Here is a 16004-nt window from a genome sequence, read left to right on the forward strand (position 1 = left end):
CTGGTAAAGAATGGGGAAGCAGAAATGAAAAAAAAACCACCAACGTTTCTTTACAAGTTTTAAATTTCACATTATCACATAGTAACCATTTTGCTAAATACAAGCATATTTTCAGTCACATACAGACAGCTAAATACAGCATTATTTTCACATTTCGTTACAGTGCATAACAGAAAGCGAGGAAAGTGTATAGTATGCTTTTATTCTGGAGGTTCTGAGCAATTTCAATCTAACATGCAGATTGTTTTTAAGATGTGGTAGAGACCACAGAAAGTTAGCTTTTGCGTTTTTTTTTTTTTTCCTTTTTGTCCTAGAGTAAAACAGCTCCTGACCTTTATCCTGTGAAAGGTATCACCTTCTGATTTCCCTAAATCCCTCTTGCACTAGAAGTCAAAGCATTAAAACCAGTTCTTAGAAAAGAATTCTTAGCATATCCTATAAGTTCTTCATCTTAGAAAAAACATTCCAAATTTTGTACAGATGAATCTACATTTCCTATATTTTAATAAGCTGTCTAGAAAATGCAAGGAATTAGAAAAAGATGTATATAATGATTTCTCTATCATTTAATATAACCATTTATTACCTCTAAGTAGTTAAGACTGGGTACAGTTTCTTCTGTACTGTTCCTCTTTAGAATTACGACACTTATATTTTTAAACTGAAGATTTACTCTAGAGGCCTGAATGCACTTACTGATTTAGGCTTTCTGGAATTTCTCTCTGGGAGCAATAAAGGGGAATGTCCAAAACCCATTAAATCAAATATTGGTTGTCTCATGAAAAGTGATCTTTCCTCTGCTGGCCAGGTTCCTGCACACAGAATTACAGAATTTTATTGCTAAAACACTGTTTGATCCAACTTCTAACTGCCATTAATGTCACACCCCAGCTCTGCCACCCTCCGCCAGGCAACCCAAGACACACCTCATGAGCAGCTGGACCCTGAAAGACCAAAGCGGTTGCTTGGTGGAGGCCCCACTGTAAGAATGAAGAAACTGACCCCTTCGTACTTGTTTGTCCTCACTTTTGTGAAAAATGCGACTGACAGACCCGCTCCGAGCAAACCTTGCGCTCTCCACTGGCATCAGCCCACGAGAGCCCATGGCAGCCAAGCTCCTGTGGCGCTCTCTGCATCAATCTTCTCCAGCTTTGCTTACCTAGAAAGAGATTTTTGTAAAGGGATTTTTGTGATTTTTTTTTTTCTTTTTTTTCTTTTAAATCTTCAGGGCACTCAACTCAACCACAACTGAATCTGCCTGGAATGCACTGGGCTTTAGCACACGGGTTTTGATACATTTATACCCTACCCGGGAGCGATGAGGGGTTAGCAGTGACAACCTTCCTGAGAGGTGCTGGACTATTGCCCCCCTCCCTGCCTCTTAACTTGCTACCAGTGCCCTGTCAGCAGGTGCCAACACTGCTGCTCCCCTGCAGAGCCCAGGAACCGAAATTGTTCCTAGAACACTGAAAATAAAAAATGTTACTAATTTTCAGGGGTTTGGTTGTTGGGTTGGTTTGTTGTTTAGGTTTTGGGGTTTTTTTTTATAGCTTTACCAAGGAAACTGCAGTTTTTTAGTTCATACAGCTCTGCCCACGTGCTGCGAAATGTGAGACCAGGTTCAAAGGGAGAAATAGTCTGAACTCAACAATCAAGAAGACCCACACCTTTATACGTGGCGTAGCTTAAAAAGCTTTAACAAGTATTTTATTTTTCTCTACTTAGAGGCCTAAAATCAAACACTAGATGCTTCCTGTGTTTTTTACCAAATCCCTCCCTCCTGCCAATTAGCAGTTTGGCAGGTAAAGCTTCCAAACTCGAGTTAAAAAAAAAAAATCATTATAGTTTTGTTTGTTTGCTTTTAATAGGCTGAACTTGCCTAGTTTGCTACAGCAGTTACTCTGCTGCACTTCAAAAGCTTAAGTTAAAACTTAGCAGAAGCAAAGCTTGAAGTGGTGAATGGCATTCCCAGAAAACATCCACCTACATCTCGCCTTTGCAACACAGCTACCAACCATCCCACTGTGACCAACCTGAGATGGATCCTCGTTTGTCAAATTAAAACATGGAGGAAAACAATTTTTACTCTTGAGCTTGTCTTGCGGCTTTCCTCTCCCCCTGCTCAGACACTTCTGCTGTGCGCGCCTCCTTCCCACTGCTAGTTCTCTTCTTCCACAGATGCCAAGAAAGAAAATGACACTTTAACAGCAAAAAGTACCGATGGAAGCTGTTGCTTTCCATGCTGTTTAACTTCTTTAAAAGCAAATCTCACCTTTTTAGGATGTTTGATGCACCTGAGTTAAGCTTTTCAAGTTTTTCTTTTTTTTTTTTTATTTTGTTGGGGTGGGTTTCCCCCCCTCCTTTCCATTCCTCCTTGTGACCTGGCTAGTAAGACACCCAAAAGGTCAGCACAGTGCTGTCAGCAAGAGAGAAATGTTGGTGCGTCCCACTTGGCTCCAACACCCCAGCCTTAAGATATAACATATGAGGACATGGTTCTCTCTTTATGCTCTTGATCACTTAATGCTATTGGAAAGCCCTGAGCGCAGGGTACTCACCTAGGTAGTAAATGCATAAAAATGCATTGAATTGCAGGAGTTGCCACTTAGGATTCCAGTTCAGCTCAGCGAGAAAAGCACTACCGGGGGGGAGGAAGGGTGGAATAATTTAAATTTTAATCACCAATCAAATAACTACTGTTTTCCTCTTTAAATCCCACAGAATATTCTTTGCTATGGAACTAGATTCAAGAACATAAGGAAGAAAATTCAGAAGTGTGCATACCATGTCAGTAAACTTTTCCTGTGGAGTTGGCCGTATGAGGAAAAGGTGTCTGTGCTGCCTTTATACCTTCCTGGTAATAAACAGCTGACACAAACGAAGATGTCCTCTTTCTTTCCCTCTGTCTGCCCATTTATCACACTAACGAAGTATCCACACTGTGGCTTCAATACCCAGCACGGAGCTATGGATTTACTTAAAAGAGGACATGTACAGTACCCTGGCGTGTGCCAGCCCGCTCAGCTCTCTCTGTACTCTCTCCTCTCTCGTGCAGCCCCTCATTTCTGCTTCCTGTCTCCTTACAACATCTACATGCAGCCTCACTCTCCGTTAGGTTTGTAGCCCCCAGTTCTGCAAGATTATTTGGAACAGAACATTTCTTTCCGGGGTCTGTTCTGGTGTCCAAAACAACGTGGGAGGCTGTTCACAACGGGAATGTTGCTCTCCCTTCTGTCACACCAAGTTCACTTAGTAAAGTACATTTGGTTAGTAGAGTTCATCACCACTTGCCTCACTAGAAGAGCTCAGCACAAGCATCGCCTATCTGATTTCACCACTTCTTCTGAAGAGTGCACTACGTTTGGGACAAACCCGCTCTTTACCCCTTCCCATCCCTCCTGGATTGAAATGTCCCCCCTTTTAACAAGCTCATATATATCTCGAGTCAGATCAGTGAAGGCTTTCTCCACGTTAATGGCATCCCGAGCTGAGGTCTCAATGTACTTCATACCATATGCAGCAGCCAGCTTCTCAGCCTCGTGCCTGGTGACTTGCCGCTGCGTGTCAAGGTCACACTTGTGCCCTACCAAAACAAAGACGATCTGGTATGGCTGGACGTGCACCTTGGTCTCCTCTAGCCACTCGTGGACGTTCTGGAAGGACCTGCGGTTTGTAATGTCAAAGAGGAGGAGTCCGCCAACTGAGTTCCTGTAGTAGGCTCTGGTGATGGACCTGGAAACGAATAAGCCACAACAGAAGTCTAAGTTACAGCTGTTTGTGAAGAAGGGCAGAGGAGTTTCACATGGGGTTTTGTTTGTTTGCTTGTGTCTTCTGATTATTTTTTTTCTTAAGTCAAACATAGGCCTTCTGAACATAGGTCTTTGTTTAAGAAAGCAGCATTACCACCACCCTGTCTACCCTGCAGAATAGAGGGCAGAGGGGCCATTCAGACAATGTCTTAGCACTTTTAGCCTGTGCTCTGTAGAGCTTGTCCTTCAAAAAGACAACTAATCTTGGCTTAAAGACTTCATCCTTGGGTAATTGCCCCACTGACTTATTACAGCTCCGTTCAAAATCCCCACCACTATTTTTGGTCTCTATATTCTACCATGAATTTCCACATGCCCTTTGCTGTTAGTCTGAAGAGCCCCATCCCCCGCCTCTGAATACCTTGTCCAACCCATTGGTTTAGAAGCGCTGTTACAAATCAAAGGATCCATCTGAAACCAAACACCCACTCTCTGACACATACATAAAAGAAGGAGGCTACAGATCTGGGAGGCGGGCCATGGGGTTGTAGCTCCCCTCCACACACACGGGGCCGTGGCACAGGGACATCCACAGACCCCTACACTTTATTCCACAATGCCACTGATCAAACTGACAGCACACACCATTACAGCTGATGCACTAACGGGAGCAGCCATCCGACCTCCCGAGTAACAGCAAAATCATACAACAGCTTCCCAGGGGAACCTGCAATACTGTTGGTCTTTTTCCTGCCAAATACTGACAACGTTAAACAGTAACCAAAAAAACCCCCGAACCACGGGCTGAGGAATGGAGCGCATCTTCCGCCACTCTTCTGAGCAAGGGCAGACCTCAGCGTGGCAGAAGCAGCACATGAAGCCAGCCAACGCAGGGCGATGGAGCGAAGCCGAGAGCACGAGGCTGAGCAGAGCTACAGTTCAGTGACTACTACACATGGAAAAATCAAGAAGCTGTAAAACTGTGGTGTTTCTGCAAAGTCATGGATTCATTCTAAATCCAGAAGCAATGATCGATTTCAGTCCCTGGAGGAATTAACACTTGGGCCTGAACTTTCCTTGCTGGGAAAACATAAGCACTGCTGCGTTCTTACCTTGGGACAAATCCTTTTTTTAGACATGCAAGACTGTTATTAGGGGTTACTTGGTCCTGTAGTGTGTGAATCTAGCAAAACTGCCCCAAGAAAGGATGAACTGGAGTTTTCAAGGATTGCTTTATCAACAGACATGCAGTGACAGGTGAAAATCCACAGCCAAAACTGAAGAAAGCCAGAAGAGGGGGGAAAAAAAGATAGTTGGCTGCGTTTGGATAATTTCTCCTCTCCCAATTATCTGGCTGAGGGACAACAGTAGCTCTGCACATTTGGCACTGAGGGAATTAGATCTGCCTTTTGCTATCTAGCCAGCTGCAAACAGATATTGGCGCTTTGAATTCACCCCCAGAATGTCACAGGCATTTCTGCTTCTCCCTTGAGTTCCATGCCATCAGTCCTGGCTCCTCCTGCCAACATCAACACCACCTCAGGTACTTCTGAAAGACGTGACAGGATCTAAGCTGAATGCTGCTTTGAGGTAAAACTAGGTGAAGGTCTCGGTGCCTTTTCTTAAAGCCTCTTCCACAGCCTGTTTTCCTTACCAACCCCCAGGGAGCAAACTATTGCCTTCATGCTGCACATCACTCCCCAGTTCCCTTCCAGGACTCCTACCTTCCCTCCTCCTGCCATGCTCAACATGCTCATGCAGAGCAGTACGGGGATTTGCACCTATTTGGCCAAGTTTTACAATAAAGGTATTGCCTCTGTCTGGGAACCACTGTGTACCCATGGTGGGGACTCCTGCACCTGAGGTCCGCGCCTGTTTGTTTGAGTCTTTCCCTCTCAGCTAAGGGCGAGCTGCCGGCTGGAAGGAAACAGCTCTTCTGCAGGTGGTAGTACACAGTTCCAGGGGGCAAGGGCTGCACACGCTTTTGCTTTTGTTAGTATTACACAACATCATTTTTCAGACAAAGAAATCACAGTTATCTGAGCAACGGAGACATGCAAAACCTGCTGGATCCAGGAAAACCTGCTCTTCTATGGCTCCAAAGCAGCCTCCCGGCAATATAGAATGGCACATGCTTGACTGTAATTTAAGCTTTGCCTGCACGGAAATTGCTTCTAATTTATGGAGAGTGAAAAAGCTCACAACAGGGGTAAGGAAGAGCAGAAACGTAGTGCAGCTGCAGACCAGAGAATGACAACAAGGTGTCTTCAAAATAACTACAGTGGTTTCTTCCTTGTGGGGCAGCCGTTAAACCAGGCAAAGCAGGCTGGAAATGCTCAAATCAGAAAAGGCTGAGAAGTCAGGGCTCATTCTTACAAATTTCCTTCTTATGAAATTCCCTGTGCTATGACAAAAAAAATTTAAGGGTTCTGGAGAGAACCGGCATCATTGTGCTTCCTGCCTATGGCCCCAAGTCTGACAGGCTTCAACTTATTCAAGTAATAGCTACATTTTGCCTTTCGCCCAGAAAAAGAGCTTGCAGGAGCAGCCCAAGAGTTGCTGTCTTTATGGGGCATGATTTGTCAAAGTGCTAATGGTGACTTGAAAGAGATAAACCCAAAACAGACTTTTGTGCCTGATTTTTTTCATACCCCAGCGTGCACCATAAAGGCACCTGGGTTTGTTTGCTTCCCTCTAGCTTTTCACATTGGGAATTTAAGACTGCAAGGGCATTTCAAAGTTGCATGATGTGGTTTTTTATGTCACTCACTGTTCCTGCCCCTTACGCTGTTCCTGCCTTTGAATGCTGCTGCCCATCACAGCAGTGCAGCCTGCCCTTGCACTGAAGGTCGCCTGCTCATCATCATTACAACCCCAGCGCCAGGCCGGGTCAACCACCAGCACTAAGGGTAAGCAGCCTCCAGGGCCCCAAACTTCCTGATGTATAAAAGAAAGGAAACTGAAGCCATCCAACAGCTTTTGCTCTTCACAGCAAAGGCAGAAGCTGGGGAAGGCACCCAGGCCCATTTTTTTCTACAGACCTCAGCCCGAGATGCAAAGCTGGAAGCTGATGCAACTGCAAGCAAAAGCACCTCCTCTCTCAGCAGAATAAAGCACGAGCTCCTCGCCCCGAAAGGCTGCAAGGTAGCAGAAGAAAAACCTGTCAGTGAGTAAGGACCAACGACTGCGCATCCTGGGCTACACGCCAGCGCCACAGATGCAAAGGAAGGCGGTGAGAGGGGTGAGGGTAGGGGAGGTTTCATCTATTGAATGAAACCAAAACATTCCTCAGGCAAGTCCTTACAGCACAGAAGTAGAAGCTGTGTGAAGCTGCGCAAAGATGTGGAGCAAGGACAGTGCTCCCGGAGGGAGCAGGATGAAAGAGAGGATGAGGGTTAAAGATGCATGAAAAATATAAGCAATCTGGAGGCAAGGAGCTGAGGGTACACTCACACCCTTTCCAAACGAGCACTGTCTGAGCAGCACACATCCCCTGGCAACACCAGCCCCCTGTCCAGCTGGGGCCAAGCCTGCACCAACCACGACTGCTGGTTTTACCATACAGTTCTGGGAGGAACTCTTGGCATGGTCCCACACGCTGCTTTTATTTTTCCTCATCGAGTCCTCGTTACTATGGTTTAACCTCTCAAGCCGTTTGTGTTGGTGCAGCACTAGGCCTGGCACTCGCCGGAAAGCACCATCCATCTCCGCACAGCCTCAACCACGGGTTTGTCCCGGCCTCTCTCTGTCCCACGGGCAGCGGATCAGAGAATCAAACCAGGAATTCCATTGCGTTCAGCGAGCCTAAAGGTGACACATCCTGGTGACTGCCTCTGCGCCAAGGGGGAGCAGGCGCTCTCCCTCCCGAGCTGCATCCTCTGATGCACAACTCCCGGCTGATGGCTGTAAACATCCCCCACAGCCCAGCGCGGCCTTCCAGCCTCGGCCCCCTCCCCTCCCATCCTACACAGCCTACACATCCTATACATCCCGCGCGCGGCCATTTGGGGGTGGACACCGATCCCGGGTACACAAAGCGGTACGCTACGGGGGAGGCAAAAAAAAGGCAAAAGGTGCAATTTGACTCTTCTTTGTCTCATTCGCCAAACGTCTCGCAGGAGGAGGGCGCCGGCCCCAGCCCCCCAGCACCGGCCCGGCCCGCCCGCCCCCGCCGCCGCCGCCGCCGGTCTCACCGGAACCGCTCCTGCCCGGCCGTGTCCCAGATCTGCAGCTTGATCCTCTTGCCCGGCTCGATCTCCACCAGCCTGGAGAAGAAATCCACGCCCACCGTGGGGTCGGAGATCTGGGCGAAGCGCCCCTCGGTGAAGCGGCGGATGAGGCAGGACTTGCCCACGGTGGAGTCGCCGATGACGATCAGGCGGAACTGGTAGAGCCAGATGGCCTCCATGCTGCCGCCGCCGCCGCCGCCCGCCTCCTCAGCGCCCGCCCGCCGCCGCCGCGCCGCCCATGCCCGGCCCGCCGGCCCGGGGGCGGCCGCCGCCGCCGCGCCGACCGCCCGCAGGGGGCGCGCCGCTAGGCCGGGTCCGCGGCGCTCCGGGGGCCGGCGGCGGCCCGGGCCTGGCCCCCCCTCCGCCGGGGCGCGGGCGGGCCGGCCCCGCTGTCTTGTGCCGCGGCCGCGCCGCTCAGGCGGGCCCCATGGCGGCCGGCGCGGGCCCCTGCCCGGCACCCCGCTGACCCGTCACCGCCGGCGCATCCCGCCGAGCCCCGGCTCTGCCGCCGGGGTGCTGCGCGGACCGCGGGGCTGGACGGGCGCCGGCCGCCGCCTCAGCTCTGCCGGGGCGGCCCCGAAGCCGCGGCACCGGGGGCTGGGGCCCGGCCGCGGGTCGCTCCCGCGTCGCCGCGGAGCCCGCTCTCCCCGCAGCGCTGCCGCGGCCGTTCCCTGCGGCTGCAGCGCCCGCGCCCCCCGCCGGTGCCGGAGCCGGAGCCGGTGCCGGTGCCGGGCTGCGGGATGGAGGCGCGGCCGAGCGCGGGGCGCGCCGTGATGCAATGGCGGCCGCGCTCTACCGCACTGCCGGGAGGAGCCGCCACCCCCGAAACGCGGCGGCTGCGGGAGCCGTGCGGGGCGGGGCGGGGCGGGACCGTGCGGGGCGGCCGGGGGGAGCCCGCGGCTGAGGGGAGCTCCGGGGGCTGAGGGAGGGGGACGCGCGGCTGCGGGGGTCCCCAGCGGCTGTGGGGGGCCGAGGGCTGAGGCAAGCCGTGCCGAGCCCAGGGCCAAGGGGGAGCAGGGATGCCAGGCGGACCCCAAAGCTAAGGGGTGCAGGCCAAGGCTGGCCTTTCCCTGCTTTTCCCCAGGGCGGGGGGGGGGTTGAGCAGGGCACGAAACACCTTTATGTATTTTAAATCCGAGTCTCATTTCTGGAGAGATTCTGGTTCCTCACCACTGTGTTGGGGGCTTCGTTCCTGTTGGCATCTAACGCCGGGGGGGGAGCCCAAGTGCTCCTGGCACGTTTGGAGATCATCTGCAGCACTGCCCTGGGCGCTGGGTCACCTGCGCCATGTCAGCCTGGTCTGCAAAGGGACAAGGGTAATGGTAAGATATCGTACCGACAGACATGAAACCCACCACATCTGCCTGCACAAACACATTTATGTGTGTGTGTGTGTGTGTATATAGTATGTATATATATATTGCAAGGAGCCGGACTCTTTTCAGTGGTTTCCAGCGATAGGATGAGGGGCAACGGGCACAAGCCAGAACATAGGAAGTTCCATTTAAATATGAGGAAAAACTTCTTTCCTTTGAGGGTGACAGAGCCCTGGAACAGGCTGCCCAGGGAGGTCGTGGAGTCCCCTTCTCTGGAGATTTTCAAGACCCGCCTGGATGCAGTCCTGAGTAACATGCTCTAGGCAATCCTGCTTTAGCAGGGGAGTTGGACTAGATGATCTCTAGAGGTCCCTTCCAACTCTGACAATTCCGTGATTCTGTGATATGATGTGTGTACAGTCTCAAAAATGAATAATTACAGACATTAAATACCCAGCAACTTAAATACCTCAAACCTTAACAAGGCCATTTTCCCTCTCTCCGCTCGAGCTGGTTCTTGGCTCCGCAGGGCGAAGCACAGTGTTCAGGATCCTGAGTGGCAGTGAATGTCGCGCAGTGTGTACACATACCTGGGATTGCCAGTCCCAGTTTGGACCAGGATGTCCCCAAACACAGCCTGTCCCAAACTGGCAGCACGTGGCCGCACTCGCCTGGCTCCGTGGGGTACGGCCGAGCGCAAGCACCTGCCTGTTCAGCACTTGCCAGAGCAGAGTTTTGATCTCTGGAAGGGAAAGTGAGCATGTATATTATTAAAAATGGTGACTAAAATGTGTGCATTGTCAGATATTAAAAAAGAGGATTATTGATGCTTTTTCTTATTTAAAACTTACAAAAGCATTGGTGGTGGTTTTTTTTTTTAAATCAAGATGGTTTCATGAAAAAGAGCTCCTTCTGCATGACCACTAATGAAATTAAACACATTCATGGTGGCTATTATATTCATTACATATTCAAAAAAAGGACATTTATGAATTAGTTAGCCAGCTTGTAAATTCTTGTAAATTGGACTAGGACATTAGAGAGACCATTTCAAGTCTTGAGGAATAAATGGCAAGGAATTTTTTTCAATATCTTTTGAAATATAATATATTTATTAAAAAATAACAACCCCAAAAGATCCTATTTTAACGTAGCTCAGGACAGGAAAGAAAACTGATGAGGCAATCTGCACAGCAACAGAAAAATATTAAACCTATAAATCCGAGTTAGCAGTGCATTAACCAGTGACTCATTGCCAGCGATGCTTTGTGGGGATCTGTTGCACTTTACCGTATGATTTCTGAGCGTCCGATGCCCATTAGTTCAAGCCCACAACAGACTGTGGGTTCTCCTCACGATTTTCCTCTCTTCCCCATGCACTCACGCACACACCATCGCCCACGTTCCCTTTCCTCCGTAGGTCTGACCGCACTCCAGCAGCACAAGGTGCTCAGAAACACACCCTGCAAATCGACCTTCACCAGCATCTCCTGCGCTGGTGGACATTTCATGGCAGCTGCGTGAGCTACAGCCGGGAGCAGTCGAAGCACCCTGGCTGTGAGGAGCCAAGGAGAGCCCCAAGGGGTGGGCTGGTGCCCAGCAGATGCTGTCAGAGCTAGAGGAATTCCTGGAGCATCAGGGACCCGTTTTCCCCAGCAAATAAGCCCACAGGATCCCGTGATGCAGATATTATTTTCATCTTCCCTGAACACATGCATATAGATGAACACACGCTGCGTGACTAGGCAGCCACGATATTAATTAGCAGCAACTGAGAAGGTAGGAGAAAATGAGATCCTGGGAGAGCCTTTGTTCTGGTACCGTTTTAGCAAATGGAAAATCTGGTGTGTTGAAAGAGAGAGGCAGAGAGTAACCTAGATTTGATGCAAAAGCAGGTTTGCTGGCTGGGGACAGGGCGGCGGGTGCCAGTGAGAAGCCGCGGGAGCATGTTCACCGACGGCAGGGCTCGGTGCAGCCTCCACAGGCTGTCAGCAGCCTGCGATTAGGGGCAGCCCTTCCCAGCTCCTTCCCGTGGGGCCGGGAGTGAGTCCAGAGGAACTCCTTCCTCCTCACAACAGGGGTAGAGCTGCCTGAAAATGACCCGACCACGGGTGAGGGCACGGCTGAACCCACACTGGCGCACTTGGACTGAGCTCTTGCATCTGCTGGCAGCACCCGTGGGTCCATCCCAGCTGCCAAGGGGAGATCTGTGCAGGCAGCACCGCCATACAGCCCTGCACTGTGTAAGCCAAGCGTGGGTTAAAGCCCTTCCCCAGGGCCGCCTGTGCCTGCAGCTCCTGCACAAGGTGAAGAACATCCCCACACCACCACTGGATGTTTTCTTATTTAGGAAATTTATTTTAAGGCCGGAAAGCTGGGACAAAAGGGGGCAAAGGCTGGAGAACAACTCCCTTGCTACTCTGCACTGCCTGTAGTCTCTATCCCAGAGCAATTACATTAACTTCCTTTTAGTGTTAGATGATGAAGCCCTAAATACATACTTAGGAGGGGCTTTTAAGAGCCCAGTTCCATCCCATTACATGCTGGCAGGTGGTGAGTGCCATGTGTGCTCCAAACAGCAGGAACTGCTGCCACGGAACCCTGCATTAAGAGCCTGGCTGGGGTTGGGGTGGGACGTTTGAAGGCAGGCAGCTCCTCTCGCAGGAGCTCTCTGCCGTGAGGCCCAGGCTCGCTGTGACTGGGCCACAGAGAAGGTGCTGCGCCATGGTCAGGGATGGCTAGGAGTCAGAGGTTCTTCCCTCTAAACAGTTTGCCGTTCAGTTGTAGTTTTGTTTTTCTCCAAAACCAGCCAGTGCCCTTTACACCCCAGAGCTAGCAGCCGGAGGCTGATGCCATCTCCAAGCCCATGGCAGCACGGCGAGGAGGAGAGTGCATCAGCACTGCACGCACCATGCAATTTTAATGCCCTTTCAGTTTCCAAGGATACAAAAAACAATCAATCAGACACAATCCCTCGCTGCGGGGCTGGCTGCATGGGAGCTGCCTGAAATGGCCTGTGCCTGCACCCAGCCTGGGAAGGTGCAGTCACCGCAACACACCAGTGAAGCGGAGCACCCGGACCTACAGCCTGACGTCCCTGGCTCTCGCAGGTTTTATATCCCAGCCCCACTTGCAATGGGGCTACTCATCACTGCAGAGAGAAACTGCACACAAGCAGAGCCCTGCGAGTGTACGCTACCAAACAGGCCAGAGACCCATTACTTACTGAAAACAGCAAGGGCCACACACCAGGGTGATGGGAGTGCTGAGAACGGGCCTGGATAACCACGCGTAGCAAACTGTTTATTAGCTGGTTCCAAAAAACATCACTGTTAAATTAGGCCTGTCCAGGAGCTGTCACACAGAGACAGATTACACTGTTGACAGAGACGTGATCACACCCATAACCTGCTAGCTGATGCGTGCCACTGTAAAACCCAGGATGGGGGGAAGGTATTAAGCGAATTAATGTTTATTATTTATCTGATGCCCACAGTTAGTCAGGGTGGTGGAGACAAGTGTAAAGCCAAGGGCACCACACGGTGCTCAGAAACCGACAGCCCAGCTGACAGCAGGCACTGGGAGCATAATTTAGGACTTTGTGACAAGGTGACAGCATTAGAGCCTCCAACAGCAGTAGCAGGAGAGAAGCACAGGCAGGGCTGAATGCCAGGAGGCACATGGTGAAACTTCTGTCCCACCTTGGCTTTTGGCTGGGCTCAGGAGCCTTTTGTAGTGGTGACTTCTGTGGCAGACTGGCAGCCTCTGTTCCCAGGAAATTTATCTAACCCCGCTCCCCAGATGCCAACCTGTCTGCAAAACGCTTCTAGTGAGCATTAGAATACCAGTATGGCAGCTCCAAGCATCCTGGCTGGTGTTCCAGGGTTGCAATCCTGCAGAGGTACCACTCGTCCCCCAGTGTTACACTGGAATCAAATCAAAAGCAGTAGAGCAGACACAGGTTTGATAAATGTAGTCATGGCTGAGTGATGCTGGATGTCCCATTAATGGTGCCCTGTAATATAGGGACAAATTACCTAAATGTCTCTCCTACACAAGGTGTCCAGGCTCCTTCTGTAGCCAACAGAGAGAAGCAGGAACATCTTTAGAGCTATTTATCCCACTCAGCTTGATGGGATGAACCATCCTCCACCACTACTGCTCATTCTCTTGGCTATAGTGGAACAAGGGGTCCAGCACAGAGCAGCTGCCCTACCTCAGACAGCTTGAATTGCCCCATCCCCTGAGCAGGAGGCTCTGCCTTCTCCCAAGGAGTTAGAAAGATCAGGCTGCAAAGCCAGCCAGGATCTGTACCAGTAGGAGAATGTGGGAGAGACACAAATGCAGAGAAACTTCAAAATAACCAGAGAGGCCTTTCGAGTCAATACCAGCACTCCAGGGCAGTGTTAGCATTTGCTTTGCAATCTGAACAGACAAGGAATATTAAACTCTTGTACAGTGTGATCCACATGGGTGGACGTGCACAGAGGATAAGCTTGTCCCTGCAATCCTGCAAGTGGCAGGGCCACCCTCTGGTGCCACACAGCACCCACACAACATAGTCTCCAGCCCTATGGAGCAAGAGTCAGTTCGGCTTTTGAAGAGACATAAAACATTTGCAAAACGTTTCCCTGTGACAATAAATTAAATGTCAGCTCATTACCATGGGATGGTTTACTCCAGATGCAGCTCCTGGTGTCTGATTTCAGATTATGATCACATTAAAATGGTCATGGGTCGGCCAGTCAAAAAAGGGGGGCTCCCATCAAGAGCTCATTACATCTGCCTGAGTCTGCCTGAATCCAAAAACAGATCCTCCGCTGGGAATATTATGTCCTTGTAGCTGTTCAAGTCTTCCCAGGAAGGGAACAAGATCTGCTTAGAGCAAATAGAAGCCATTACAATCGGATAAATTAGTAATGGTGAGTGGGAGAGAGAGGAGGAGAGGAAAAGAGGTTATTGTGATTTTTCTTCCTACAGAGCGGGTGTCTGAGCTACTTACGCTGCCAGAAAACAGCTCTTTAGCTTCCCCTCCAAGTCCAGAGCTCAGACTGCTTGCCTACAGCTCAAGAGCTACTTTGGATTGTTAATAACTAGCAGGATGGCATTACAGGTTGTTAGATGCATGAAATCTGATTTCTGTTCCTACTGGTAGCGTCTCAAATTTAGCAGCAGCACAGGCAGGTCTATGGAGTAAGAAAAGGCAAAATACACTTGTGCTGTTCAACACCGCTAAACACATGCTTTTTTATCAGAAGCTGCAACACCTGTTGAGGACTATTTGTGCAGGTCTTTAAGGTGCTGCAGGGGGTAGGACTGTGGCTCTGTGGTGTTGTATATTTTCCATACAAAATACAGAATGCCAAGTAATTTGCTAAACTGACTTCACTCCTGGAAAAAAAAAGGAAAACTGACCAGAAGAAATGCCTTCATATTCAGGATTCCTTCCTTTCCTCCTAAAACAATCTACTAAAGCAGGGCTGGTTTAGCTAGTTCGGGTCACCACAGCCCAGCGACAAGCTCAGCCGTACTACAATTTTACAGCATTTTAAAAAGCAAATATCTGCCTGCTTAAATGAGTACCTACGTCAGGTCGCTTGCAGGGATGCACCACCAGCAGCCCCTCTCCAGCACGGATGCTAACAGAGCCCTCTGGCATGACCCTGGTGTGACCAGCAAGCCTGGCAAGTTCAGACCCTGCTCCTGTTTGTGTTTTTCCACTCCTCTTAGGATGCTGCTGCCTGCAGACACCTTCACCCAACTTCATCCAGATTTCACTATCTGACATGAAGCATTTCAGCTGAGTAAATGGGAAACTAATGCAAACCCAAAACCAATCTAGGGCTGCTGAACTTCTGTAGGGCTCCTGGAGGAGACACTTCCAGCTCTTCACCACACCCATCCCTCTCCGAAGAAAGAGATCGCATACAAGCCATTAATAGAGATTTCTCCATGGGCCTCCTGGAGGCCGATGCTCAGGTTTTGTGCTGCTGTGAGCTGACTCAGCAACCTCCAACCAACCAATGTGTTCAGATGGGTGGGAGAAGCTGGCAAACGCCCCCAAAGTGGGAACGGCCAACCCAGAGTTGCTTGCTCTTGCTCAAACCTCATTGCTACAAACCAGCCATCTCCTGCTCACGACAGGCCAGGAGCTGGTACTGTAGTACCAAAATACACTCAAGAGTCCTCCTGTGGCCCCACAAACTTCACCCTGACCCTTGCTGGGAGAGCTGCTCCTTGTGGCAGAGCCACCAGTACAGGGAGCATCCCCAAAAGTGCCGTCCCTGGGAAAAAGTGGCTGCTTCTGGCTGACCACATGGGAAGGGACTTCTGTTCCAAGAGCTTTCCACAGGTCAGCAGGATCTTGCGCAGTAGCGATGCTGCTGAGAGCAGCACAGCTCCAGAAACACATACCTTACGGTGTCTTTGCAAACATGCTTTTGCATGGCGCTTTGCAGTGAGCTTCCCAATGTCTTCCGACAACCTTTATGACAGCACTCAGAGGGACATGTCCTCCCGGGCATCTGTTTTAACAGTAACAGCAGATGACCTGGACACCTGAGGGGTGGAAAGTAGGCAGGTGGAAAAGAAAAAGGATTAAGCCATGAAAGATACTAAAGTACAGAACAGCCAGCTAAAACAACAATCAAACCTGGTGCTGAATATGCTCACTCTTAGTTATCAGGAACTAAAGCATGGTTATTTACTCA

The 16004-nt window shown here is 50.3% G+C and overlaps 1 protein-coding gene across 1 annotated transcript; it reads right to left on the reverse strand.

The window, feature by feature from the left end:
- Nucleotides 1-2340: 2340 nt before the first annotated feature.
- On the reverse strand, nt 2341-8181 carry RAB39B (RAB39B, member RAS oncogene family). The gene is made up of 2 exons (XM_074147031.1): nt 7943-8181; nt 2341-3732 (listed from the first exon to the last, which is right to left on the reverse strand). The coding sequence occupies exons 1-2, from the start codon at nt 8155-8157 to the stop codon at nt 3306-3308; spliced, it is 642 nt and encodes a 213-aa protein (XP_074003132.1). The 5' UTR covers nt 8158-8181; the 3' UTR covers nt 2341-3305.
- Nucleotides 8182-16004: the final 7823 nt, after the last annotated feature.

The sequence above is a fragment of the Numenius arquata genome, chromosome 5, assembly GCF_964106895.1.
Source record: "Numenius arquata chromosome 5, bNumArq3.hap1.1, whole genome shotgun sequence".
In the NCBI taxonomy this organism is placed as follows: domain Eukaryota; kingdom Metazoa; phylum Chordata; class Aves; order Charadriiformes; family Scolopacidae; genus Numenius; species Numenius arquata.

Coding starts and splice junctions, on each gene's coding strand:
- RAB39B (XM_074147031.1), bottom strand. CDS start 8,157: ATGGAGGCCATCTGGCTCTACCAGTTCCGCCTGATCGTCATCGGCGAC. Junction 3,733..7,942: donor GCCGGGCAGGAGCGGTTCCG/GTGAGACCGGCG, acceptor ATTCGTTTCCAG/GTCCATCACCAGAGCCTACT.